Source organism: Alternaria conjuncta (genome assembly GCF_024043145.1).
Source record: "Alternaria conjuncta strain BMP 0040 chromosome Unknown scaffold_9, whole genome shotgun sequence".
Classification (NCBI taxonomy): domain Eukaryota; kingdom Fungi; phylum Ascomycota; class Dothideomycetes; order Pleosporales; family Pleosporaceae; genus Alternaria; species Alternaria conjuncta.
Window position 1 is genome coordinate 1514473 of NW_026250098.1, and position 24768 is coordinate 1539240.

At 52.7% G+C, this 24768-nt stretch overlaps 9 protein-coding genes across 9 annotated transcripts; 7 read left to right on the top strand and 2 right to left on the bottom strand.

Annotated features, from left to right (window-relative positions):
• Positions 1 to 4269: 4269 nt before the first annotated feature.
• J4E85_006981 (uncharacterized protein) lies at positions 4270 to 5207 on the top strand (the record flags this gene model as incomplete). The annotated part of the gene is made up of 2 exons (XM_051471215.1): positions 4270 to 4299; positions 4350 to 5207. The coding sequence occupies 2 exons, from the start codon at positions 4270 to 4272 to the stop codon at positions 5205 to 5207; spliced, it is 888 nt and encodes a 295-aa protein (XP_051325425.1).
• A 339-nt stretch (positions 5208 to 5546) lies between these two features.
• J4E85_006982 (uncharacterized protein) lies at positions 5547 to 7125 on the top strand (the record flags this gene model as incomplete). The annotated part of the gene is made up of 3 exons (XM_051471216.1): positions 5547 to 5641; positions 5936 to 6800; positions 6856 to 7125. 3 exons carry the CDS (start codon positions 5547 to 5549, stop codon positions 7123 to 7125), a joined length of 1230 nt encoding a protein of 409 aa, XP_051325426.1.
• Positions 7126 to 7260: 135 nt separating this feature from the next.
• Positions 7261 to 9305, bottom strand: J4E85_006983 (uncharacterized protein; the record flags this gene model as incomplete). The annotated part of the gene is made up of 2 exons (XM_051471217.1): positions 7261 to 7468; positions 7528 to 9305. 2 exons carry the CDS (start codon positions 9303 to 9305, stop codon positions 7261 to 7263), a joined length of 1986 nt encoding a protein of 661 aa, XP_051325427.1.
• A 4163-nt stretch (positions 9306 to 13468) lies between these two features.
• J4E85_006984 (uncharacterized protein) lies at positions 13469 to 14396 on the top strand (the record flags this gene model as incomplete). The annotated part of the gene is made up of 2 exons (XM_051471218.1): positions 13469 to 14066; positions 14119 to 14396. 2 exons carry the CDS (start codon positions 13469 to 13471, stop codon positions 14394 to 14396), a joined length of 876 nt encoding a protein of 291 aa, XP_051325428.1.
• A 1056-nt stretch (positions 14397 to 15452) lies between these two features.
• J4E85_006985 (uncharacterized protein) lies at positions 15453 to 15926 on the top strand (the record flags this gene model as incomplete). The annotated part of the gene is made up of 1 exon (XM_051471219.1): positions 15453 to 15926. The coding sequence occupies one exon, from the start codon at positions 15453 to 15455 to the stop codon at positions 15924 to 15926; it is 474 nt and encodes a 157-aa protein (XP_051325429.1).
• A 1313-nt stretch (positions 15927 to 17239) lies between these two features.
• On the top strand, positions 17240 to 18702 carry J4E85_006986 (uncharacterized protein; the record flags this gene model as incomplete). The annotated part of the gene is made up of 2 exons (XM_051471220.1): positions 17240 to 17294; positions 17363 to 18702. The coding sequence occupies 2 exons, from the start codon at positions 17240 to 17242 to the stop codon at positions 18700 to 18702; spliced, it is 1395 nt and encodes a 464-aa protein (XP_051325430.1).
• A 293-nt stretch (positions 18703 to 18995) lies between these two features.
• On the top strand, positions 18996 to 19980 carry J4E85_006987 (uncharacterized protein; the record flags this gene model as incomplete). Its single annotated transcript, XM_051471221.1, has 2 exons — positions 18996 to 19288; positions 19362 to 19980. 2 exons carry the CDS (start codon positions 18996 to 18998, stop codon positions 19978 to 19980), a joined length of 912 nt encoding a protein of 303 aa, XP_051325431.1.
• Positions 19981 to 20333: 353 nt separating this feature from the next.
• On the bottom strand, positions 20334 to 21369 carry J4E85_006988 (uncharacterized protein; the record flags this gene model as incomplete). The annotated part of the gene is given in 2 exon segments (XM_051471222.1): positions 20334 to 20365; positions 20382 to 21369. 2 exon segments carry the CDS (start codon positions 21367 to 21369, stop codon positions 20334 to 20336), a joined length of 1020 nt encoding a protein of 339 aa, XP_051325432.1.
• Positions 21370 to 22125: 756 nt separating this feature from the next.
• J4E85_006989 (uncharacterized protein) lies at positions 22126 to 24676 on the top strand (the record flags this gene model as incomplete). Its single annotated transcript, XM_051471223.1, has 3 exons — positions 22126 to 22237; positions 22291 to 24098; positions 24149 to 24676. 3 exons carry the CDS (start codon positions 22126 to 22128, stop codon positions 24674 to 24676), a joined length of 2448 nt encoding a protein of 815 aa, XP_051325433.1.
• Positions 24677 to 24768: the final 92 nt, after the last annotated feature.

Below are 24768 nucleotides of genomic sequence, written 5' to 3' on the forward strand. Positions count from 1 at the left end.
CCTCCCGGAAGGTCCAACTCTTCGGCTGGATGGAAATGTTTTTCGATACTGTGTTGGGCATGACCTAAGGCCGTTTCGTGAGTGTCTCCACGACCCCAATAATAGCTATAGATCTTCATGGCGTGATCTGCATATATCGAAGCTTTTTTTGGAGAACATTCTGCGTAACGTAACTCGTTGTAAAAGTGGCTAGTTAGATTTGTCTTGAATTCCTGGTCGCTCATGGTCTATAGCCGAGAGATTATGTCGGTGTATTCGTGCGACTCTATGAGAATGTAGTTCAAGTGACCGACTGGAATGTAGAATTTATAAGAAACGCTGAATGATCCGAGTGTCGAACCCTGTGAGTCTTTTGTCTGTCATATCGAAGAAGTCACACTGCGTCAGTGAATGCAAGATACTACGCAGTCAGTAGCTTTGAGACTCAAAGCCTCCCATGTACATACTAACTTGAACAGCACTGTCATATCGTGCTGCACTCGTCGTTGGAATTTCTGTAGTGTTGGACCTGAATGGCGCGACGGATATGAAGGCATGTTGGCCTGTTCTATCAGCTATTGAAGTCGTCCAAAAGACAGGTGAGTACTTGGGTATGCACAAGATTACGACTGAAAGGTGCTCTTGTGGCGGGATAGAGAGAGCTTGTCGGGAAGGGGTTGTCATACTATAACACATTACGATTGCTTGTATGACGCATACCAGTGTATGACAATGCGCCGACAGTATGACTCCGATGTTCTACTTCTCATCAGATATCGGCTGAGAAGGCTAAATCGTATAGAGGAAGAGACCCTGCGAAGATGCGTGCAAATCCTGGCCCATGAGATTGCGGCGTTTTCAGGCGCATGAAATGCCAGATCCTTTGCGCCACCGCCAGATGCCCTCACCTTTGGGGCCAACAACAATCGCATTGAGCTTGGACTCCAGAGTTTGAATCGATCGCAGCGGTGACGAAAGCCCAAGTTGAAATGCCACGTATTTTGCGCTTGAAAATTCACCTATATGGGAAAGCGTAGCGCATGTTAGATCCGCGGAGCAACTCACCATGGACCGTGTAATCAGTAGATCCTTGGACGTGACCGTTTTGGGTGAAGACTTAATGCTTGTGGTGTTCGAATGTCATCGTGCGTCGAGACTTGTTGAAGTAGTGGTCCAAGACATGCGCAAAGGGCAGCCCCTTGCCGCAGCCCTTTGTCTTCGCATACGCCCCTGCCCTCAGTTTCGGCCGACATTTGTGAGTGCAGATTGGTCCAGAGTCAATCGCTCTGCAGGAAGAGAAACATTGCCGAGCTGCCACAATTGTAAATTTAGCAGCCGGCAGTCGCTTCTGTCCATATCTAGTGGGTTGTTGCCCACGATCATGTTTACCAGCGCCCTCAACAAGTTCCAAACACCTCAAGAGAACTGCGAATCCAGTTTATCCGCCCAGGACGAGTAAAGACACCGTCAGTACTGTATGACAATCGGAAAGACACGGGAGAAAGAGACCCATGACGTCCAGATCTTCAACATGGCTCAGCGGTTGTCGGTGGATTGTATAACGACCTTGGGGAGTGAGAGGGAAGACCTGGAACGTGCGGAAAGAGAAGGAGAGGACGAGCATGCCAGGCCTGTGCTATCTCGCAGGCACACTGATCCCATACCTTTTCGAACCACGAAGCCAGATCTGGATGTCGCAACAAATAACATATCCGATAGCGACTCTCGCGTTGTCAAAGAGGCGAGCCCGCTAGTGTATCACCGCGCCCTTTATGCGCAGTCGTCTGGGAAACAGTGCTCGGAGAGTACGATCGCAGATCCGCCACTCCAGTCGGAATCTTCGTACCCAAAGAGCAGCCTAATCTCGTCAGCCACACGGCCGGATGCCTGCGTCTCAGGCGATCAACGCATCCTTGGCGAGCGTATTGGAGCTAGAGCAAGAAGCCTTTTGAAATCGACGATTAGTATGAGGCACTCGACATTGGAGAATATTCGCAAATCCGTCGTGCAGGCAAGCGACTTCCGCCTACCCCCTCAACAGCCGGAGAAACGCTTCGTTGACGACATCGGGATATTGTTCCCTGGGGTCTCCGACCGTCAACAATGTACTCGATCCGAAGCGCATTTCGTGACATCCTTTCGCCTCTGCGAACCTACAGAGTACACAACTGCGCTAGCAGACCATGGCCTCACGTATGAAGATTATTGTCGCTTGACAACTGCGCTGAGGGACTTCTTGAACAAGATCTGGACGGGAGTAAGGAGAAAGAAATGTGCAGGACCGGTTGCGGCAGCCCCTGCTGAAGCCAGTAAACGCAAGGCTTCCGGAAAGAAGCACGGGCCAGGCAAATGCGGCAGGTTTTGGGACACAACCGAACAGTTGAAGAAGAACCAGCATGAGGCTATCGCGCTCAATCAGCTACTTGAAGAGGTAACATGGAATCTTCAAGCCAGGGGCGTTTCGGTGATGGTTTGCGTGCAATCGTTTTCGCTTTTCGCGCCCTCTCGTGTCTCAGAGTCACATATCCAGATTCTCCATGTCGACCGCGACCAAACCTTGCAAGCGGCACTGATGTCTGCGCCTCCAGCCAAGCCGAGTCAGCGTATGGGTCAGCGTCTGTCCTTCATCGATGTATTCCCATGCGCTGAGTCTGGACCAAGACCAACACTTGGGCGTCAAGCAATGTCTGCGGCGGAGACGATCAGGTGTGCAGATGACCTCATCCCCCACCACGCACAAATTCGAGATCGTTCGAAGCCACATCCTCTTTGTCCCAACGCGGTCCCACTTCGTAAGCGGGAGGTTCTGAGTGCCAATATCGATCGATACGGTGCCGATCCTTACTTTCGAGCTTGGATGAGAGCAAGCATCAATGCCAGCACGCGGCGCAGTACATATGCAAAGTATCTGGCTGAGATGGAAGACAACCCTCTAGTGAATAGGAGGAAGCAGTATGCCGATACTACACTGAAGCAAGATATCATTGCCGCGCTGGTGAGCGATGATCGGGCGTGGAAGGAGCAGTTTCCTAGTGCCGTGAACAGAACCAGCTACGAGCATAACAGAAGATTGGAATGCCGTCAGACGGTGGAGCGAGGAACCAGACTCCGAGTACTGCGCTTCGGATTCAGACATCCCATCTATCCGCCTCATACACCTGAAATGGACGCCCTCGGTCTCAACAAGCATGCGTACCACGCGATCTTGACGGATATCGACCGAATGCACACGAAGCTGCGCCTCAACACGAGATGTCCAGGAATGTATGTGGTAGCGTCGGTGATGAAGGTTCGGCGAAAGGGGACTAAAGACGCGGTTATGAAAGCGAGGGAGTACATCCGTCGATTGAACGCGTCACAACGAGAGCTTGTGTGGACCATTGAGAAGATACCTTGGGTGTATGACAAAGGGGGCGGGAGGAATCGTACAGAGTGGGAAATCAGCGCTTGGAACGCAGCAGATCCACTCGAGCTGCTCATGCAGCTTGAGAGATGGGGTATTATCGAGAACAGAATGAGTCTTGGCGATGAAGAATGAACGCGCGTTCGCTCTGGGTTGAGGTCCGAATGTAAAGATTCATCTTGCTGCGATACCAGCGGCTCTGCGACGTATTGATCAATACGTGTTTTTTGGGGATGGTGATGTGACGAAGACGGTGGGAAAGCGTAAAGTGACAGCTTCAGGAAATGGGTGACCGCGCGCGCGACTTCCACAGTCATGATCTGGATCAGGCTAGCGCCTTGGCGTGGCGGTGCATTTCCGCGAGATGTGCTAAGCAACCCCAACATCAGCCTTCTACCAACTCGAACCTGATCTGTTGGAATGATAATTTCGGCGTAATTACGAGATTGACCTTCGGCGATAGAGCCTTACCATGCACTACTTCCGCAGCGAAGCTTCTGGAGAGTGGTTATCGGAGAGATTAAGTACACCGACCTTACACCTACCCCAGGCACCTAGGTGTCGACCAAGACTAGTGTCGTAAGCAATGGCGCCACATCATGATTGAAATGCATGCCATGTGCGGCTTTGGTTCAGCCTTCATTACTAAGGTAACGTGGTTGTACGACGCAGATTTACAAGCAGCGCGGATTTGGGGATGTGGGGCCCTGTACCTGCATCATAGCCATGCATAATCACGTCTTCGTCGTGGAGTACATAAGAGAGCGTCTTCATCGGTGAAGTAAAGACACAACTCACGACACTCACAGCATCAAGATCACTACACACTCCACAACCTAATACAGACATCGGATCTGTTCAGACTCCACCATCAACACTTATCGACCATGTCTATCAAGAACGTCATCATCATCGGCGTATGTATACCTGCCAGACTTCTCTTGCATACGACAACTAACAATAACAGGCGAGCGGCAACCTTGGTCCTTCCATTCTGAACGCCTTCCTCAAGGATTCCTCATTCAACACAACTGTCCTCTCGCGCCAAGGCTCAAGCTCGACCTTCCCCGCAGGCGTCAAAGTCATCCGCGCGGACTACGATTCCCACGATAGCTTGAAGGAAGCCTTCCAGGGCCAAGATGCTGTCTTGTCGCTCGTCGGCGGCATGGCACTGGGCGACCAAAACAAGTTGATCGATGCCGCGATCGCAGCGGGCGTGGAGCGCTTCCTTCCTTCCGAGTATGGAAGCAACGTCTATGACGAGCGCGCTCGTGAGATTGTGCCCGTGTTTGAGCCCAAGTTCGAGACAATCAAATACCTCAAGACCAAGGAGAAGGAGATTAGCTGGACTGGCATTGCCACTGGCCCCTTCTTCGACTGGGGCCTTAGGGTAGCGTTCTTGGGCTTTGACGGCAAGTCAAGGACTGCTACCCTCTTTGATGATGGTGAAGCTGTTTTCTCAAGCACCAACCTCAACCAAATCGGTATCGCGACCGTCAACGCACTCAAGAACTCCGACTTGACTAAGAACCAATATGTCTACATCAGTGGATTTCAGACAACGCAAAAGGAGATTTTGGCCGCAGCAGAGAAGGTCACTGGCACCAAGTGGACTGTCAACAAGGTCAATGTAAAGGAGCACATCGAGCAAGGACGTGCCAAGCTCCAGTCGGGAGATCACAGCGGTATCATGTACTTGATTCAGGGCGCGACGTTTGGCAAGCAGCAGCAATTGGGTGATTTCTCATCTATGGGGCTTTGGAACGACAAGCTGGGTGTGCCTAAGGAGGATCTTGAAGAGACTGTCAAGGCTGTGTTTACCTGAGAAGTGGGCGGGCAATGGTGAATTCAGTCAATCGTCCGATGTAGTCCTAATATACAGCATGTCTTATGATTGAATACTAAACTAGTTACGAATGATTTGTGAAGTTACCAGAATTGAAATGCCTTCTCGATGTTGTGATGCGAGAAAGATCATCTTTGTTTCTATGGAAGGGAAGACGTGCGCTAGCCTATTCGGGCCTAATCAGGACCTGGGGAAGATCCCGGCGAATCTCCATCTGAAGGTTGATGGAATGGCCGATGACCAACACGCGTAGAATTGTCGCAACACGCCATTGGAACCACTTTTAATCTAGAGGATATCGTCTTACCAATCGCAAAGATGGCAGATCGCGCGGCGAAACGCATGCGACGGATAAGCACCGAGCATGACGAATCCGAGGGCGAGGGATGGGACCAGCGAGGAAACAGCACCAGGTATGTGGCTGACAAGGCGAGCGAATAGCTTGCACCCATCGCCAAGGGAAGCGCAGCGAGTACAACATCCCCAAGAGCCCGTCACTGCCCCCAGAGGCGCCCCTCTCACCACCACCGTCGTGCCACCCGCCTGCACACCCCTGCCCCAGGCCAACGGACCCGACGGCCTATCTGACGCCGTCGCAATCCTTCCTGACTGCCTTCTCCCGCTTTTGCCGGCCTCGCACTTCGCTCCTCTGCAATCATGCCTCGCCTCCGCGCGCGCGCACCTCCAGCTCCTCTAACAGCCTCCAGTGCCCCGACCGCTTCCTCGACCCGCCCTCGCCGCGGCACTGCCAACCAGTCGCCCGCTGCGGCCGTCATACAGCGCTCCTCGCCCGAAGAGACGCGCCAGTCGATCCATCTCACCGTCAAGTCATCGCCCAATAAGCTCAGACAAGCCACTGGTGGAGTCGTACCAAAGGCAGGCGTCAGCAGGCAGAACATAGTCGCGGGCAAACGCGCATCCAGGAGTAGTCGCGTAGTGCGGGAGATCGACAGCGAGGACGACGAAGACGAAGATGACGACGACGCCGAGGAGGTTGATGCCATGGACGTGGATGAAGACTCCGACGAGCCAGACGCTGAGGGAGACGAGGATGAGGACATGGACGCCGAGGGAGATGAAGACGACGACATGGAGGACACGCCAGCACCACGCATTACCGTAAATGCGAGCAGAGGGATCCCCGTCCAGCCAGCGCCAGCCATAAAGCTCACAAAGGCCCAAGACAAAGTGGAGGCCAAGGAAATGGCCATGGACGACGACGATGACGACGACCTCAGCGACCCCGACTCTGACCTTGAGGAAGAAGACGCAGAAGGCGAAGACGAGGATGCTGAGGGCGAGGAAGACGACGACATGGGCGTCACACCAGGCGCAGATATGGACGAGATGGACAGCGACGAAGACCTCAGCCGCGACCAGACTCCCGATGTCAGCAAGATGACGAAGCGCCAACGTGCCTTGATCAACGAAGAGGAAGATGGCGCACTCCTAGCTCTCTCGAACGAGGCACAGAAGAAGAAACACCTCACAGCTGAAGAGCATGCCATGCGAAGGGCAGAGATGGCAAGGCGGAGGAAGAACCTCAGCGAGAAGAGGAATGAAGAGGAGAAGGTTTGTTGAACTCCGGTATCTTTTACTACATACAGTTACTGACCTGCCACCCTAGCTCGACACCATCAACCGTCTCCTCAAGAAACAACCCCCGAAGCGCGGCCGTAAATCCATGATCGAGCTCAACGAAGATGGCGAGGAGATCGAACAGGAGCCTGAGCGAGCGAACCCACTCTACGTACGATACATCCAGAACGCCAAGGGGACACAACTTGCTGTGCCAGACGAGTGGCTCCAAGCCCCTGTTGGCAGAGTCTTCTCTGGAGAGACGCAGAAAGGGGCTCAGAAGCCTTTCAGTGGACGCATGGTTGAGGAAGTTGCTTAGCCTTATCATTGGATACACTCATCGATGACAAGGGGAAGAGCAAATGTACATTTAGCGGTGCATAATCACGGCGTTGATTGTCTTTTCTTCTATATCGAGCTTCGATAGAGCAAACATCCTATTTTTTGTCTCTATCTACTTGACCTCCAATCTCATTGCGTCATACTGCACATACACTGCTTCAGGCAACAAAGCGCTCTCATAGTTGGTTCCGTTGTACGGCAGGCTGAGTACCAAACTGTTCTCCCCTTCCTTCAGCATGGACGACGGGAAAAGGAATTTGTGCGCGAGGTTGTAGCATATGACTGCTGAGCGGACGGCGCAGGATGAGGATTGGTTGTATCTGGTATGATCGTTAGTACACTTTTCTGATTAAAGAACGAGAAAGAATGAGAAACTCACGGAATAATCCAAGGCTCGAGATCCACCCCATTCACATTGACCGTATACGGCAGATTCGAATACGGCTCACTCGCGTTAAAAACATCCGTATTCCCCGCCGCCGTCTTCGCACCCGCAAGCTGCACCGTAAAGGTCGCTGTAGTCCTGTTCTTCAGTTCATTCGCTTTGGCATCAAACAGGATAGTCCAGTTATACGGATGGTCAGGTACAGGTTCCGGACGCTCGTAGTTTGCTTTTCCGCCATAGACAGCCCAGTGGACGTAGTTGAGTGCTTGAGACGCGTCGTCCGTACCGACTTTGTACTTCACGCCTTCAGGGAACTCGTCGATGAAGTCGTAAGCACCCCAGTAGAGCCGGTATTCTTCTGTGAGGAGGGGATGTGTGGGGGACTGGGCGTAGCCGTGGCGGTACTCGCCTGAGGATTTATCGGGGGTGCCGATGCGGAAGAGTTCTGTGCCGGCGGATTCGGGGGTCCATGTCGCGGTTATGGAAGTGTCTTCTCCAGCGGAGACGGAAACGTCGTCTTGGATGTAGTCGCCGAAGATACCGTCGGCGTAGATTGTGAGACGGTAGTTCCCTGCTTTCACACGCGGGATGGTGACTTCGCCGGTGGGAGCAATGTCTTCCCAGTATTGGTATGCTTTCGTGTCGAAGACGTTGTCTTGGAAGTCGTGGCCGCTCTCTGTGAGGATGGCGATGGGATTCTTGGCTCCGACAGGCAGGTTGATCTTTGCGTTGAAGGTACCACGACCGGAGGTGGGGACGAGATTCGGAACGTGCTTTGCGATGGAGTCGTAGAAGTCGGCGTTCCATTCTGGACGGAGACCATACTGGTCGGCATCTTCCCGGAGTCCTTCGAGCGAGCCGCCTGAGTTGAAGTGGAAGTACTGCGGCCCAAAGGTACGGTCGAAACCATCGGTGATATTGGGCGTTTGATCGCCATGGTGGTTGGAGACCATGTAGTTGTAAACGATGCCGTCGACAACGAGATCGGAATGAACGGGGCCGTTGAAGTAAGTTTCGACAGTGTTGTGTACAAGCCAGGCGCCGTAGGTTGAGCCATTGGCGCTACCAGTACCGTCGGCGTACATGCCATGAGCCTTGTGATCGCGCCATGTGTCTTGGAAGGTGTACTTGGTAAAGTAGTCTCCTACGCCCGTCACGTACGGATCTTCCTTATTGGCCAGCCACCATGTAGCGTCTTGAACAGTGACTTGTCCCTCGGTATCTGGACGAGGTGCAGCAAACTTCTCGTTGGTAACGAAGTGCGTGAAGAGCGCGGGTTCATGGTTTGGCCTGAACAGTGTGCGAAACTCTTGCAAGTTGCGCAAAAAGGGAGTGGTCTTATTGTTGTATACCACGCGGCTGAAGGTATGCAGACCTGTTTCTCCTTCCCTCAGGAACCAGTATTGCTCCAGCCTCTGACCGGTCGGAGCGTATGTCTCGCCCATGCTGATACCCCCATACGAAGTATTAGTAGAATCCTTGCCGTTGAACAGCTGGTACTGAACATTGCTTCCGCGGCCTGGTGTCCAGAAGCCAGATGGAGTGCAGTAACAGTCGAGATAGGGACCGACTCCAGTGTTGCCATCTTCCGTCCCGAGGAGGTTCTGGCCGTCAAGAGTAAGGACATTGATATATCCTCTTGTCTTGCTCACCGACGCAACTAGACGATCGTTGGCAATAGTAAGACTCTGGTTGTTCTGACTCGCGTTCAGAAAAGCCCATGCTTTCGAAGACAACAAGAGCGCCGCCGCGGTCGCTGTGGTGGAGCGCATATTGTGAACGGAAGGCGCCAACGAGCACTACTTGCCCTCGGAAGTACTTCGCTCCCCATTCTTATACAGGTCTTATCCAGGTACACGGGAAAATTAATTGAAGCTAAGATCGATGATCCTGGCCGTAATCCGGGGTAAAGGAGGAGAGACTGCTATGGGGAAGACGCGCTACTCGGCGCTTCGGCGTGAAAGCGACCGAGGACAGGGTCTGTTGGAGGGCGGGACGGCCTACATGTTGCTGTCGAAGATGCGATGAGTAAACAGGCCGCACCTTTTGGTGCAGTTTGACATTCATATTGGCGCTGAGGGTGTGCGGAGGTCGTTGACGTCGCTGTGGTGCCGTGCTGGCAACTAGCTCTGCTTCTGGCGAGCTATGACGGAACGCGCTTTCTTGTCATCGCGTACCCGTCATCATACACGCGCGTGTTCTTGCAACTCCGCACCCTCAAATCATGCAGACTCTCGTTGACCGATACAATATAGAGCATACCTAGGACGACACCTTCCTTAAAGCTGCCCCAATGTGCGCCTGGGTGGGCGATGGACTCTCGAGCACGTGCCACCGTGTGCATCTGATGCCTCGATTAGCAGGTACGGTAGCTAGTTAGTCTTGCTATCCGCTTTTCCCCTTCTTTTGATGATACAGGTGTTTTGATGGCTGCGCGAATTGGGGTACGCGCCTCGCAACTGCTGCCTGGTCTTTTCCTCGCTAGCCAAAGCCGCGCCCCATGCCGTGCCACTTTCAGCACAGGTATTCTCTCCTTGCATGGGCGATTGCAGAGCATCAGACAGCGCCACCCTGTGCATACACTTTTGTACTGCGACCTCGTTCTCTTCTGGATTTTACGGTTGGTGTTAGCCTTGACGCCGCAGCTGGGTACGCATCGCTGAAGACGACTTCGCAAGCTCTTCAAAAGGAAGCATCAAACCAGTAATTCCGGCTATACCATCATGCGCTCTCTTTCAACACTGATGCGCTCACTCAAGGACAAACTTATCGAAGCATTAATTGTCGCACCTGTTGACTGCGGACTGAAGAAAAGCGCACGTAAGCGGAAGGAGTACCACGATCGATTGCGAGCCGAAGCTTGTGCTGCTTGGAACGCCCGACTTCCTAGAGTAAGGCAGAAATCTGAGGACGCCTTTGACTCTTGTTCAACCGCCGACGTATGCACTCAACAACAATCGCCGTTCTTCGCGAAGCTGCCTCTCGAGCTACGGAGGCTTATTTATACATACGCCATGGGCGGCCAAGTCCTCCGGCTTGAGCTCCATGGCCAGGACGATAAACAGCTTCAGCGTCAGATGGGTGAGGAGAACGACGACGAGATTCCATTCACGCTGAGTTGCGAACAAGCAAGGAAGCTGCTCGGGTTCCCAGCGTCGTGCAAAACTGCGTGAGTAAAGTAAATTCCTCACATGAATAACGTTACTGCTCCATGATACAGTATATCTGACTGAATATGCTAAAGCTACGTCGAAGCCGCACAATACGTCTATAGCGAAATCACCTTTCGAATTCCCAGCCTTACCGCCTTCTTCGCTCTTCACCGTATTCTTCCTCCGCGTTGGTTCCAAAGCATTCGTTGCATGAAGTTGAGATGGGCGTATCTTTCGACACACGAGATGCACAAATTTCTGGAAGGCGATCCACCGTATAATGCTTCATGTTGGTCTTCAATGTGGTTGGAAATATCAAAAATGAGATCAATAGAGTATATGGAGGTCGACATGGTGATCTGGGCGCCATATTTGGACGCTGCATATGAACATGTCCTCTTTACTCCACTGGAAACTCTGAGGGGTTTGAAAAGATTTGCGGTATACACTAGTTGGAGCGAAGATGGAAACCTTCGACGAGAGAGTGGAGGAAAGACATGGCCCTTCAAAATCACGCGAGGAATAGGCGTGAGTGACTGGTTGCCCATGCAATGATATTTTGTTCATTGAACAAAGTACACTGGGAAGTCAAACTTCACTCGACCAAACAGAGCCTATCCAGCCATGGGCTCTATTGGGTCCGCAAGGAGCTAGTTGTGTCACGGTCTTAGCCGAGTGGCACCTTGCATAAGCCACGCCCCGACCTGGATGATGCTGTGCCGCAATGGCTTTGCCACACCAGGGTGACTAGGCACCAGTCTACCGTATCACTTATGGGTCACGCTCGACCGGAGTGAACCTCTTTGTATTGATGATAAGTATTGAACGGTCAGGACGTCGATTCCATAGTATCGTTATCGCCCTTTTCTCCCTTTACCACATCTTCATCGACTCTGTGGCAGTGGTCATGCGATCGATCAATGAGATGGCCTGGAGTGTGCTCAGCAAGTTCTGCGAGGCAGTGATCGAGCCTAGACTTCATAGGACCAGTGCCAAGAGGTTTCAAGAGCGAAGACGAGTAAGTATGGAATGGCGGAACACGCGTCGGGCGAATTGGAACGCATCTTTACCACCTATCCGCTCTGACACGATGGAAGTCTCGGCATTGAGCGCAGCAACGGATGGGTTCTCGACTCAGCCACAATGCTCATTTTTCACGAAGTTGCCTCCAGAGCTGCGGACAATGATCTATCTATACGCCCTCGGAAACGAAGAACTTGAAGTGGAGCTTGTCCCGGAAGAGATCGAGTTGTGGAGATATCACGATCGCACGGTATCGTCCTTCGATTTGAGATGCGCGAAGTTTCAGCAGCTTATGGCCTTTCCACGGTCGTGTAAGATCGCGTATGTCTCTTTTCCTACCTGAGGTCTCACTGGTGTACAAAATATGACTAACTTGTTTGCGTTAGGTATTCCGAATCCATACAGCATCTCTACGCACGCAACATATTCTATATCCCTACCAGTACAGCATTCTTCTGTCTTCATCGTCTTGTACCCACGCATCACTTTCAAGCAATTCAATCGCTACACCTGAAGTGGAGAAGTCATGACTTAAGCATGCTATGGGAGATGGCGAAAGGTGTACCGCCATACGACCTGTCATGCTGGACTCGTACCTGGAAGGCGATATCAAAGATGGAGGCCCTAAGATACATAAGGGTCGACCTGGTGACATGGAGGACGCGTCCTAAACCGTATTATATCTACGAGGATGCCTTGTTCACCCCGTTGAAGGAAATTGAAGGCTTGCAACAGTTTGATGTATTTGTCAGTTGGGAACTCGGCAAAGAAATAGAAGGGGGAAGGCAATGGCCTTTTACAATCAAAAGAACTATGGAACATATTCCATGAGCACGCCCGGGCGGCGTGGAGCTTTAAATGGACACACCAGCTCCCTAGGTAGTTTACCTACATCAGATCATCGCGTTAAGCTCCCCTCAGTCGAATTTATAACAAACTCGCGCAAAAGTAATACCAGCGACGCATGACCGCAAATATTGAAAGTGTTATAGTTTCTAAACGTCCTGTTCCGGCGTTTCGGTGCTAATCCGGGACGAATGACCGGTGACGTCATTATCTAGGGGAAACCGAATCCGCCTTGTGTACCTGCCTTCCGAAGCATTCAACACCAAACATCGGAATCCCCGGGATCTTGTCAGCTTGCGCGGCCTATTTCCGCAGTGATGAGCTCTTCGCAACCAGAGAGCCAGCCGCTGCTACCCAGCTCTCCAACTAAGGTTATAGCTTTCGAACCCCACGATCCAGACGACCCCCGGAACTGGTCGAAAGCGCGCAAATGGCTAATGGTCGCCGCCATCGTGCCCATAGACCTCAGTGTCTCTTGGGGCGCGAGTGGCTTTAGTCCCGTCGCGAGCGACTTCGCGAAAGACATGGGCGTGTCGCCGAGTGTCGCTGTTCTGGGACTGAGCATGTATGTTCTTGGGCTGGCTTTTGGTCCTATGACTTTGGCGCCACTTTCGGAATACTTTGGACGGAGACCTGTTTATATTGTGTCTTACGGTATCTTTCTCTTGCTCCTTTTGGGAACGACATATGTAGAGAGCCTTGGGCCGTTTCTTGTCCTGCGTCTGTTCTCGGGTTATTTCTCATCCACGACAATCTCGAACTTCGGAGGCACCATCGCGGATCTTTTTCATCACCACGATACCGGGCCAGCAATGTCTTGGTTTCTCTGGGCAGCGACAGGTGGCAGTCCGACTGGATTTGTGCTCTTCTCGTTCATCGCGCATGGCCGATCGTGGCATACTGTATTCCGCATCATGTTTTTCATCTGCTTGACCTTCTGGGTGGTCATGGTCGTCGCGCTCTATAGCCTTGGAGAAACAAGACATAGTGTGATCCTCTTGCGGAGAGCACGGACCCTACGACAGCAAACAGGAGACGAGAGGATCGAAGTGCCGGATGAAATGAAGCAACGAGGACCGAAGCAACTGTTCACTACAGCACTCGCCCGCCCATTCAGGTTCTTAGGCTCTGAGGCTATCGTGCAATTTGGTGCACTCTACAACGGGTTCCTTTACGGTTTGAGCTTCCTGTTCAACGGCGCCTTCCACATGATCTTCGGCCCAAACGGATACGGTTTCGATACTATCGGCGTCGGTATCTCATTCCTGGGAATTGTTGTTGGCATTACGCTTGGTCTAGCTACGAACGTCTTACAAGAACGATACTACCAAAAGCGGGTTTCGCAGGCCGGCCATCGCGACGTCCCGGAGGCGCGAGTGCATCATGCGAAGCTGGCAGCGATTGTGCTACCGGTGTCTCTTCTGGCTTTCGCACTCACCGCAACGCCGAACATACACCCCTTCTTCGCAGTTCTCGCCAGCGCATTCTGGGGATGGTCATTCTACACTCTCAGTAAGTTACACAGATAAAAAGGTCAAACGGCTGCACTAACAATTTGATCTAGTTCTCATGACGCTCACGTACACCGAAGACGCCTACAAGACGTACTCAGCATCAGCCCTTGCCGGGATTGGACTCATTCGGAATCTTGCTGGTGCTGGATTCCCACTTGTCGGAAGACACCTGTTCTTGAACGTAGGCACCAGGAACGCGAGTCTAGTACTGATGGCAATCGCCATCTGTCTAGCGCCGATACCATTCGTGCTTGAGAAAAGAGGCGTATCATTACGCAAGAGAAGCCCATGGGCGGCCGCGCATGAAGATGAGGACGAGAACAGCTGAACCTAATACCGCTTGCGACAGTTGTCTCGCATTGTATGGGGCTCAGTCTGTTCTGTTATGGGAAGGCGTTGGTGGCGCGTCAGATTCATGCTCCAAGTTCAAAGGATTTGGCTGTCATACGCTTCGACTATGGACCGCCCTGTACAACAACTCGTACGCTGATCATGGCCGCAGTGTGCCTGGTCAAGCAGAAATGTCTTCGCAACTCTATACCTGGGCAAGAACGTGGAACGGATTTCTGTACCCGACGAACTCCACATTTCAATCGAATCAGAGACCCCTGGTCTACTCGCGTTCAATCTTTCCATCAGCCACTGATATGCATTCCTCATTACTCAGCCCTTCGGCCGTCTAGGCAGCGGCAAGTGAGCGACCCAAATGGTTCGATCTCGCGCACGTGACATTCACTACACAGCAAACCCAACACACCCATTGGACAAAACGGAGCATGACGGCTATCCGAAATCAGCATAACAACGTTTCAACCACAACAGAACGTGTTGTTTCGGGAACTGCCCGTGGTGTTAGCGCGTAATCCCATTGATCGTTGCGGGCCAACCAACGCGTCGCGCAGCCGAGAGGGTCGGCGCGTAACGCTAGATCTCGCGCTGCCGACTACCCACCCGCGTATCCACCTGAGATATTCTTAGACCGTACGAAGTCTACATATGAGGCTCTGCTCTTGCGATGATAGTACAGTATTCTCCAGCTTCAACCATCTTTCTTTCCTTCAGTCGATTTTCATTCGGTTCTTTTCTTTTGAGTCTGTTCTGTGAACAACTCTGTATTTCATTTGCGACATAACTTGCTTGTTTCCTTCAGTCAAGTCTCAGCATAGCGACGGAGTTTTTCTCTCATCCATCGTCTTTCGTCATCTCCCTTTTTCTTATTGCGAGAGAGATTTCGACCAGCGCGCAAGTCGTGTCTAGTACCTACAACGTCATCTCGAATTACGACTGCACCATCGACTCATCTACGAAACGTTCGCAAGACGCCTCCACAGCCAAGTTCCGAATATTCACACCGACACGAAAAACTCTCAGTAACGTCGCAAAAATGTCGTGCCAACCATTCACTTCGGTCCCTCAACCACCCACCAACCTCCCATCGTGCGCCGTACCTGTCGGTGGCTCGAACTCTTCAATACTAGATGCATGCTGCAACGGGCACATCAACGCGATCGCGACTTACTCCGCTCCCGACTCAACCACATCGTCACCATCCGCGTCCTCAACTCCAGTCATCATTAACTCAGAAGACAACGACGGCTGCTTCCAATACTGTATCACCGATTCACCAGACATCGTCCAGAGTTGCTTGGCACAAAAGATGGAAGAGTACGAGAAAGAAGGCGCAAGCGGCATGGGCATGTTCGGCTGCTTCAACACGGACAAGGCGGTCGGTGCGAGAAAGGTCGATGAGGAGCGAGGTTATGCTAGTGCGGGTGTGAGGATCAGTGGAGGTGCGAGTTGGGTGGTATCAATGCTGCTGGGTCTGAGTGTCATCGGTGCAGTTGTGGGTGGCATTTGAGCGCCGACGAAGAGACCGGCCCATGGAAAGACCGTGGAAAGATGCGAATTGCTTGATCGAGTTTTATACCAAGGCTGTTCTCTAGCATATCCTAGCGCTGACGCTGGACGTAATGAATAATGACATATTTCAATCCCTGGACTATAGTAGCGGTGTGGAACAACAACAGTGATGAGATCTACGATAAGATGGTCTGAACGACTTGGTTGCACATCCGAACCGCAGATATATTCGTGCGGTCCCAAAAGTAAAAAGTAAAATTTCCCCAGCCTCAAATCGTCTTCGACACCTACAAAGGCGGTGAGTGAGCAAAGGAAGACATTCCCCACACTCACAAAGCGCCTCAACAACATTGTGTGCTAAGAAATCCGGTGCAGATCCCGTCACCGCAGTTGTAAGTGCACTAAGTAGTGGTCGTGGTAAATTATAAGCAGCCCTGGTGTTTGTTCTTACAACTACCGTCTAAGCCTGTCAGCCGGAATCATGTCGACAATGCCGGAGCAACCACACATCGTCAAATACTGTAACCAAGAACTAATGCACCCACAACCTCGGCATCCGGTGCCCATTATCGAAATAGAAAGAATAGCAGCCAACGCTGACAAACAAGATTCTCCAGACCTAGCCTTCGCATCACAGCAACAACCACAGGCGCAGCAACAGCCACAATCACAACCACAGGCGAAACCAGACCAAATTTCCCAACGGAAGCGAAAAGACAGCGCAGCACCTTCATTATATAGCGGCTCCCCCGTTTCGGAACAGTATGAGCAAGCTTTTAAAAACGAGCTGCTTGCTACCTCAAACTCGCCTAAGCATGTGCCGGAGCATTTCTCCAACTCGGGCTTATTAGAAGCTGGGTTCAACCAGGAGACTTCTCGCAGAAATTCCAACTGGCGTCGCTTCTTTTGTAAGCCCCCGATCTTGAGAAATTCTAATGAGAAGTATTGCTAAGTTTTCCACCAGATGGTTCTCTAGAGTTTTTGATTCCTTTTGGAAGTGAATGGGATAGCCCGTGTTTAGCGTCCCGGAGGACTTCTGTTTGAAGAGCGTCGAGAGCGCGTACGCTACTTATGAATGAATGAAATCTCTGAATATGAGATCTTTTCCCAGTTGACACTGCAAGCTTGATGTGTACCTGATGATGACGGGTCTGTGGCTGAGGGGCAGCCGATGTGGAGACCAGGGAAAGTTCCCCGCGACGTTTTAGCGCTATCGCACCCCTGCCGCCGATGCGGAGCGTCATATCTTTTTCTCGAACGCGCAAACAGTCACAACCCAGTTCCACACGTTATTCTCTCATAGATCTCAAGATGGCATCCGAAAAGAAAGTAGCAGAGAACATGCTCTGGGGAGGTCGTTTCACAGGTTTGTGCAGCCATTGACCTCTTGAGTCCATCGACACTTGAGATGACTGGTGCTAAGACGCGTTGCAGAGGGCCTCGACCCAGTCATGGAGCAATACAATGCGTCTCTCCCCTACGACCGTCTCTTCTACGCTGAAGATATCGCCGGCTCTATCGCATTTGCCCGCGCAAACAAGAACAATGGCATCCTCACCGCCGACGAGTTCGCAGCCATCGAGAAGGGCATGGCCCAGATCAAGGAGGAGTGGGCGACGAATTCCTTCGAGGTCAAGGCGAACGATGAAGACATCCACACCGCCAACGAGCGACGGCTAAGCGAGATTATCGGCAAGGACATCGGAGGCAAGCTCCACACAGGGCGAAGCAGGAACGAGCAAGTCGCGACCGACATGCGGTTATGGCTGAGGGAGCAGCTCAGGACACTAGAGGGCTACCTGAAGCTCCTGATCAAGACATCGGTACAGCGAGCCGAGGCCGAGATCGACGTGCTCATGCCGGGCTACACACATCTCCAGAAGGCACAGCCCGTCCGGTGGTCGCACTGGATCCTATCGCATGCCACCGCTTTCGCATCCGAGCTCGAGCGCCTCCGCGAAGTCATCAAGCGCGTTAACCGTTCTCCACTCGGCTGCGGCGCGTTGGCAGGCAACCCCTTCAACATCGACCGCGACGCCATGGCCAAGGAGCTTGGTTTTGAGGGCTTACTCACAAACTCCCTCAACGCTGTCGGAGACCGCGATTTCGTCTTCGAGACACTACAATGGGGGTCGAGCTTCATGCTCAAGATGTCGCGCTGGGCGGAGGATCTGATCATATACTCGAGTCTGGAGTTTGGCTTCGTGCGGTTGGCCGACGCCTACTCTACTGGAAGCTCCCTCATGCCTCAGAAGAAGAACGCAGACTCGCTGGAACTCATCCGAGGAAAGAGCGGTCGTGCGTTCGGGCACATGGCGGGTTTGTATGTCACCATCAAGGGTCTTCCTACAACCTACAACAAGGATCTGCAGGAGTCTGTTGAGCCTCTCATCGACCACATCAAGACGGTCAGCGACTCCATCCAGATCGCCACCGGTGTTCTGTCGACCCTGAAGATCAATGCCGACAAGATGCACGCTGCATTGGCCCCGGAGATGCTGGCCACAGAGTTCGCAGACTACCTTGTCCGAAAGGGCGTGCCTTTCCGTGAGGGTCATCACATCTCTGGTCGCGTAGTTGCCTTGGCAGAGGACCAGAACGTTCCCATGGACAAGCTGAGCTTGGAACAGCTGAAGGGCATCGATTCTAGGTTAGGCGACGACGTAGTCGCGTGCTTAGATTACGAGCGCGCGGTAGAGCTGAAGAACGCCACTGGCGGCACAAGCAAGAGCGCTGTCATGGAGCAGATCGACATCTTGAAGACGATCCTCTAGAGTAGAGGTTTGCCAAGCGACGCCTAAAACGGGTTTAGACAAAATTCACGGTGGTCACAGGCTATGAGAAATGAGAAATGATTACTACACCACTAAGATGTCGAGTGGTGATGAAGGCTGTTGCATGCGTGCGCTGGTTGCATGTGCTTACCCCACTTCATCTAGCCAGCGGGTCCGCGTTCACATCGCAAGGGGCCATATGCTTTTGAAAAGATCTGGATTTACTGCAACTGACTCGCATCTCATCTCTCGGACAATCATCAGGGTCGAACATCTGTCCAGATAAAGTTACCATGCAACAAGATCCACAAAACACCGACGTCATCGCCAACATAAACTACTTCCCTGCCACCGGCATCCCCATCCCCAAATCAGAATGGAAAGTCAAATACCTCGACGACAAAGATGAATACACCCGCCCCATGCTCATCCGCGACGTACGAAAAGCCAATAAGAAATTCGACCTAGACACCAACGGCTTCACGTTCGTCGCACTACCACAAAAGCAGAGAGTAGGCAGGCACAGCAGCGAAGAAGACGTAAAACGAGAATACTACCCCGAGTTGGAAGAAGTGGTCAAGAACCTGTACAACGCCCCACCAATATCCTACATCTACGACCTCGTCATAAGAAAGCAAGATATCTAACAACGTCCCCAGAACCAACGCCTCAACCGTCCACATCTTCAACCACGTAATCCGCGCCCACACCTCCCCCTCCGCAAAGGGCATCCAAGACGCCCTCGGCCGGTGGCAAGACATTCCCTCAGGCCACCCGCACGTCGACTACGCGGGCTCCGCGTCCGCCCTCAGCGGTACACTGTCTGAACTCTCGCTCCCACCCCACATCAACGATCTCTTCACAACATCCACGCGCTACGCCTTCCTCAACTGCTGGCGACCCCTCAAGACTGTGCGTCGAGACCCGCTGGCCGTTTGCGATGCAAGCACGGTGCCGGAGAGTGATTATCAGGTTCGGGAGAGGGAGTTTAGTCGCACGGGGAATAGGAGTGAGAATTTTGTTTTGAGTTGTGGGGCGTTGGAGGGGAAGAAGAAAGAAGATGAGGGGGTAGGGATGGAAATGGGAGAGGGGAAAGGGCATGAGTGGTGGTATATGAGTGGGATGCAGCCGTGGGAGATGGTTGTGTTTAAAGGGTTGGATTCGAAAAGGGAGGAGAGGGGGTGGAGGTGTCCGCATACGGCGTTTAGGGTTGGGGGGAGTGAGGGGGAGGAGGCTAGGGAGAGTATTGAGGCGAGGGTTGTGGCGTTTTGGGAGTAAGATTTTGGAGTGGATGGGATGGGGTAGTTACGAGCAGTGGGTATATCATCTTTGTGGTAATTTGAATTTCAAGGCTTTCTTTCATAGATCTCTTTTGTGGATTTGTTTCGCAACGAGCTATCTACAGTACTCGTTTTCTTTTCCAGAGTTGATATTGCTATCTGTATGCTACTGATCGACTTCTTTCCCTCCTCGCTTTCCCTGAAATGTGTCCGATAAATAGATATGCCTCGGTGTCGGCACAGATCACTAATAGTTGGTCCACAGTCCCGGCCGCGCCGGCCTTGATCGAAGTGATCCTAGGCGTATGTTGGAGGTAGATAGCGGCCTCGGGGGCCTCTCAGGCCGTTCTCTTATGCTGGGTAGATCGTGAAGAGAGCTTGGCCTGCGCAGGTGCTCACTATTCCGTCGCGGTACATCAAGAAATCGGCTACTCGTCCTAGGTTCCGCCTGGTTGCTGTCTCTGAAATTCGATTGTCCACTCGCCATCGCAGCCTGCTGTTCATCGTGAAGGTGTTTTGTAAAGACGAAATCTCTCCACTTGAGCTCTTTCTTTAAAGCGATAAACTTTGGTTCGGCATAGACCTCTCGGTTGATTTTGGCCATGCCGTATTTGCAATGCTTGCCGTTGTAATCTTTGATAGCCTTGCCGAGCACTAGCCGAAGCGCTTCACACGACCTTGTCCCAAGCTGTGCAACAACCATATCGTCAGAGACGAGTCGACGTGCAAGCAGCTTTTGACTCTTGTCCATACCCAGTTTCCCCGGCAGGAGACCGCGTCCCCGCGTCCAAAATGACGGCTTAGTGTAGAGTAATGTCTTGTGATGATTTCCACCTTCACACCTGTGCACCCGGAAAGCGTACAGCTGCTCGAAGACGTAAGCGATATCGACTCCAATAGTTCGTGCTGGCTCCATGATGAAAGTGCTAATGAACTCGCGGTCGCTATCCTTTAGCAGACTCTGAGTATTATCAACGACAGTCTCACATGCCTTGTGGATGACATCGGCGTATTCGAGAGCTACGCGCGTTCCTTGATAGGTCAAAAGGCTGATATTCCGCGCGGAGAGGTTCGTGGTGGACAGTTTGGGCGAACATGCAGCGAGCGCATAATGGAGCTCATGAAAGTCGACGTCATAGCTGTATACCAGGATGTCGACGAGAAGGCGGACAAGGAGATCGACTGCGGCAGGCTTGTCTTGAGGAAGTTCCAAGTTTGTATCGTGGCCTGAGATTTGTTCTGGCCCAAAGGGATAAGACTCCAGGGGGTGGTGGGAGGTTTCGATCGAATTCCGCGGTGTGATAGGAGGGCGATGGCTTGCGCTGTAGGTTTGCTTTGTTGGTCCCGCACTCAGGTGCCCTGTGGCCTCCTGAGACAGTTCCGGCATTACGAAAGCCTTCTCTGACGAAATGAATACTGCCGAGGATGGCGAGAGACGACACTGATACCGATTGCGACTGTCCGCAGGTTTGACAAAGAGGAATGGAGAAAGGTCAATCACAATCACGAGGGTGCCGCTGAGACCCTTTTGAACTTCCTTACATCGAACAACGTAACCATCGTCAAGTTGTGACTTGTAGGGGTCCAAAGCGGAGTCGTTGGTCGTCTGACTGGCCACCCACAGCCATGTATTGCGCGACTTCTGGCATCTCAGCGGATGATTTGTTGAGAGAGTCTGAATCACATATTCAGGGTCGATGATGATGGTACTATCCAGCTTGCCTCTACCGTAAGTGACATTCACAGTAGACCGATGCGACGCCTGTCCCTACCAAAGCATCGATTAGGAGAGAAGGCTGAAGATGTGATCAGCTCGAAGACACAGGCGACGTAAGTCAGATCCATAGCGAGATATTGCATCGAAATGATGAATGAATTGCTGAAGTGAAATTGGTGGAGGTATGAGATGGGGTTGGGCATGTGAAAGCAGAAGGCGAGGGGTGAATGCAGGGTGGCAGGGGTGGTCTGCATGACGCCACAGCCGAGGAGCCAAAATTACTCGGGCTGGCTTATCGATTAACAAAATTATCGCCGTCCCACTCTCCACCACCCACCAGACAGTGCAGCGCCGAATTTCTGACACCGCATAGTCAAGGTGGCGTCGATTCCTTTCCGATTCAAATCAGTTGGCAGCGGCAACAATATGGCGCCCATGGCTGCGACAGCGCACCACCACCGGAGCACAACCAAGAAGGACAAGAAGGGCTTCAAGTCCCGCCATGCCACCAAAGGCGCGCTGAAGGAGCAGAGCAAGGGTCAGTCGCTCCTTCCCCGCCACCGCGCCCACATCTACTGACTGTTTCCTCAGGCAAGGTCAACTCCCTCTCGTTCGAATTCGGCAGCCGCAAGACCCCCCACCAGCAAGTCATGAGCAAGTTGAACCGCCGCAACCGCGCCAAGCAGATGCGCATCAACAAGGACCACGAGCACGCAAAGTCGTCCAATGTATTCGCCGGGAAAGATGGTGCGCCGAGGATCACCGCCCTCATCCCGCTATGTTCGGATGTCTCTACCGCCGAAGCTGTCCGCAGCCTGAACGCCAGCCTGGACATTGAAGAGGAGGTTCCCGAGGCAGGATGGACACGCACAAACGTCGACCGTTTCAAGCAAAAGGTGCAATATTTGATCGTTAAGAGGGATCTGCTCGCCGCTCTCGACGCCTGCCGCGTCGCCGATTTTGTCGTCTTCATTCTGTCGGCGCACGAAGAGGTTGACGCAGAGGGCGAGCTGATCATGAAGTCGGTCGAAAGCCAGGGTATCTCAAACACCTTCACTGTGGTACAGGGATTGGACAAGGTCGAACCCGCCAAAGCCAGGCCTTCAGTCGTATCGTCGCTCAAGTCCTACATCACCCACTGGCTACCCGCGACCGAGCGCGTCTACTCTCTCGACAACCGCCAAGAAGCCGCAAACCTCGTCCGATCGCTATGCACAACTACCACAAAGGGTGTCAGGTGGAGGGACCAGAGGAGCTACATGTTTATTGAAGACATCGCGTGGCCTGGAGGCAAGTCGGCCGTCAACGCAAACGGCACTGGCGATGTTGTCATTACCGGTGTTGTGCGCGGGCTTGGGTTGAAGGCCGACAGGTTGGTACAAGTGGGAGACTGGGGTGACTTCCAGGTCGACAAGATCGTAGCTGCCCCACTAGAGACGAGGAAGAAGCACAAAGAGGAAGATATGGCTGTTGACACAGAAGGCGATGGCATCCTGGAGCGTCCCACAGAAGACCAGGACGACCTAGCAGATCTCGCACCAGAGGAAACAATCATGGACGACGTGACAAACTACGCCACCTCTATTGCGCCCTCCGAGCGCAAGGGTGTCTTGCTAGACGACCACCACTATTTCTCAGACGAGGAGGAAGAGGTCGCGCCCGCCAAAAAGAGGCGGTTACCAAAGGGCACAAGTGAATACCAGTCTGCATGGTATCTCGACGACATGTCCGACTCGGGCTCGGATCTGGAAGATTTCGACGACATGGAAGTTGACGAGGACGCCCAGAGCCAGCCTGCGCACCCTGCAGATGGTGTAGAGGGAATGGACGTCGATGGCAAAGCTATGACCGAGGGCGCTCCTTCAGAATACCCGCAATCGGAGATGTTCCTAGATCCATCACCAGAGGACGAGGCCGCACAGATCGAGGAGTATCGGAAGTCCAGAAAGACAGAAGAGGACGAGGATCTCGAGTTCCCTGACGAGATCGAATTACACCCCAATGTGAATGCGCGAGAGCGTCTCATTCGCTACCGAGGACTGAAGAGTCTGAGAAACAGCACATGGGAGACAGAAGAGGATCGTCCATACGAGCCGGAAGAGTGGCAGCGGTTGCTCGACATTTCCGACTATAAGCGCACAGCCACCAAGTTCATGCGCGAAGCCTGGGCTGGCGGTGTCAAGCCCGGAACTCGGGTCAGCGTTCACATTCGCGGTGTCCCGCTACAATTCCAGGAGATGCAGTCACGGCCGATGGCTATGTTCTCGCTCCTGAGACACGAGCACAAGCGCACAGCCGCCAACTACAGCATACTGCTCAGCTCTGAGCATGAGGGCCCGATCAAGTCGAAGACTGAGATGATCGTGCAGTGCGGACCAAGGAGGATAGTCATCAACCCTGTAAGTCACGTTAAGTCTCTATTCTATCCCTCAATACTAATAGCATCCAGCTCTTCTCCCACGCCGGTAACACACCAAACAACGTTCACAAATTCTCTCGCTTCCTCCACCCTGGCCAATCGGCCATTGCATCTTTCATCGGACCTCTAACCTGGGGCAACGTCCCACTCCTCTACTTCACCCGCACCACCCCATCTCCCGACCACCCCTCCTCCCTCCGCCTAATCGCGACCGGAACATCACTCCCACCTTCCACCAACCGCATCATCGCCAAGCGCATCATCCTAACAGGCCACCCCTACAAGATCAACAAGCGCGTCGTCACAGTGCGCTACATGTTCTTCAACGACGGCGACGTCAAGTGGTTCAAGAGCTTACCGCTGTGGACGAAGCGCGGAAGGAGCGGTTTCATCAAGGAGAGTCTGGGTACGCACGGATACTTCAAGGCTACTTTCGATGGCAAGATCAGTCCTATGGACGCTGTTGCTGTTAGTTTGTACAAGAGGGTTTATCCTAGGGGGGCGAGAGCGTGGAGGGGTGAACTGGAGCAGGCAGCTGAGATGGAACAAGTTGCTTAGAGGGTTACGACGCGTCAATGACTTTTATGATATCATGGGGGTTTTAGATAGGCTAAAATGGGTATGGAGTTTTGTTGTTCGTTCTCTACGAA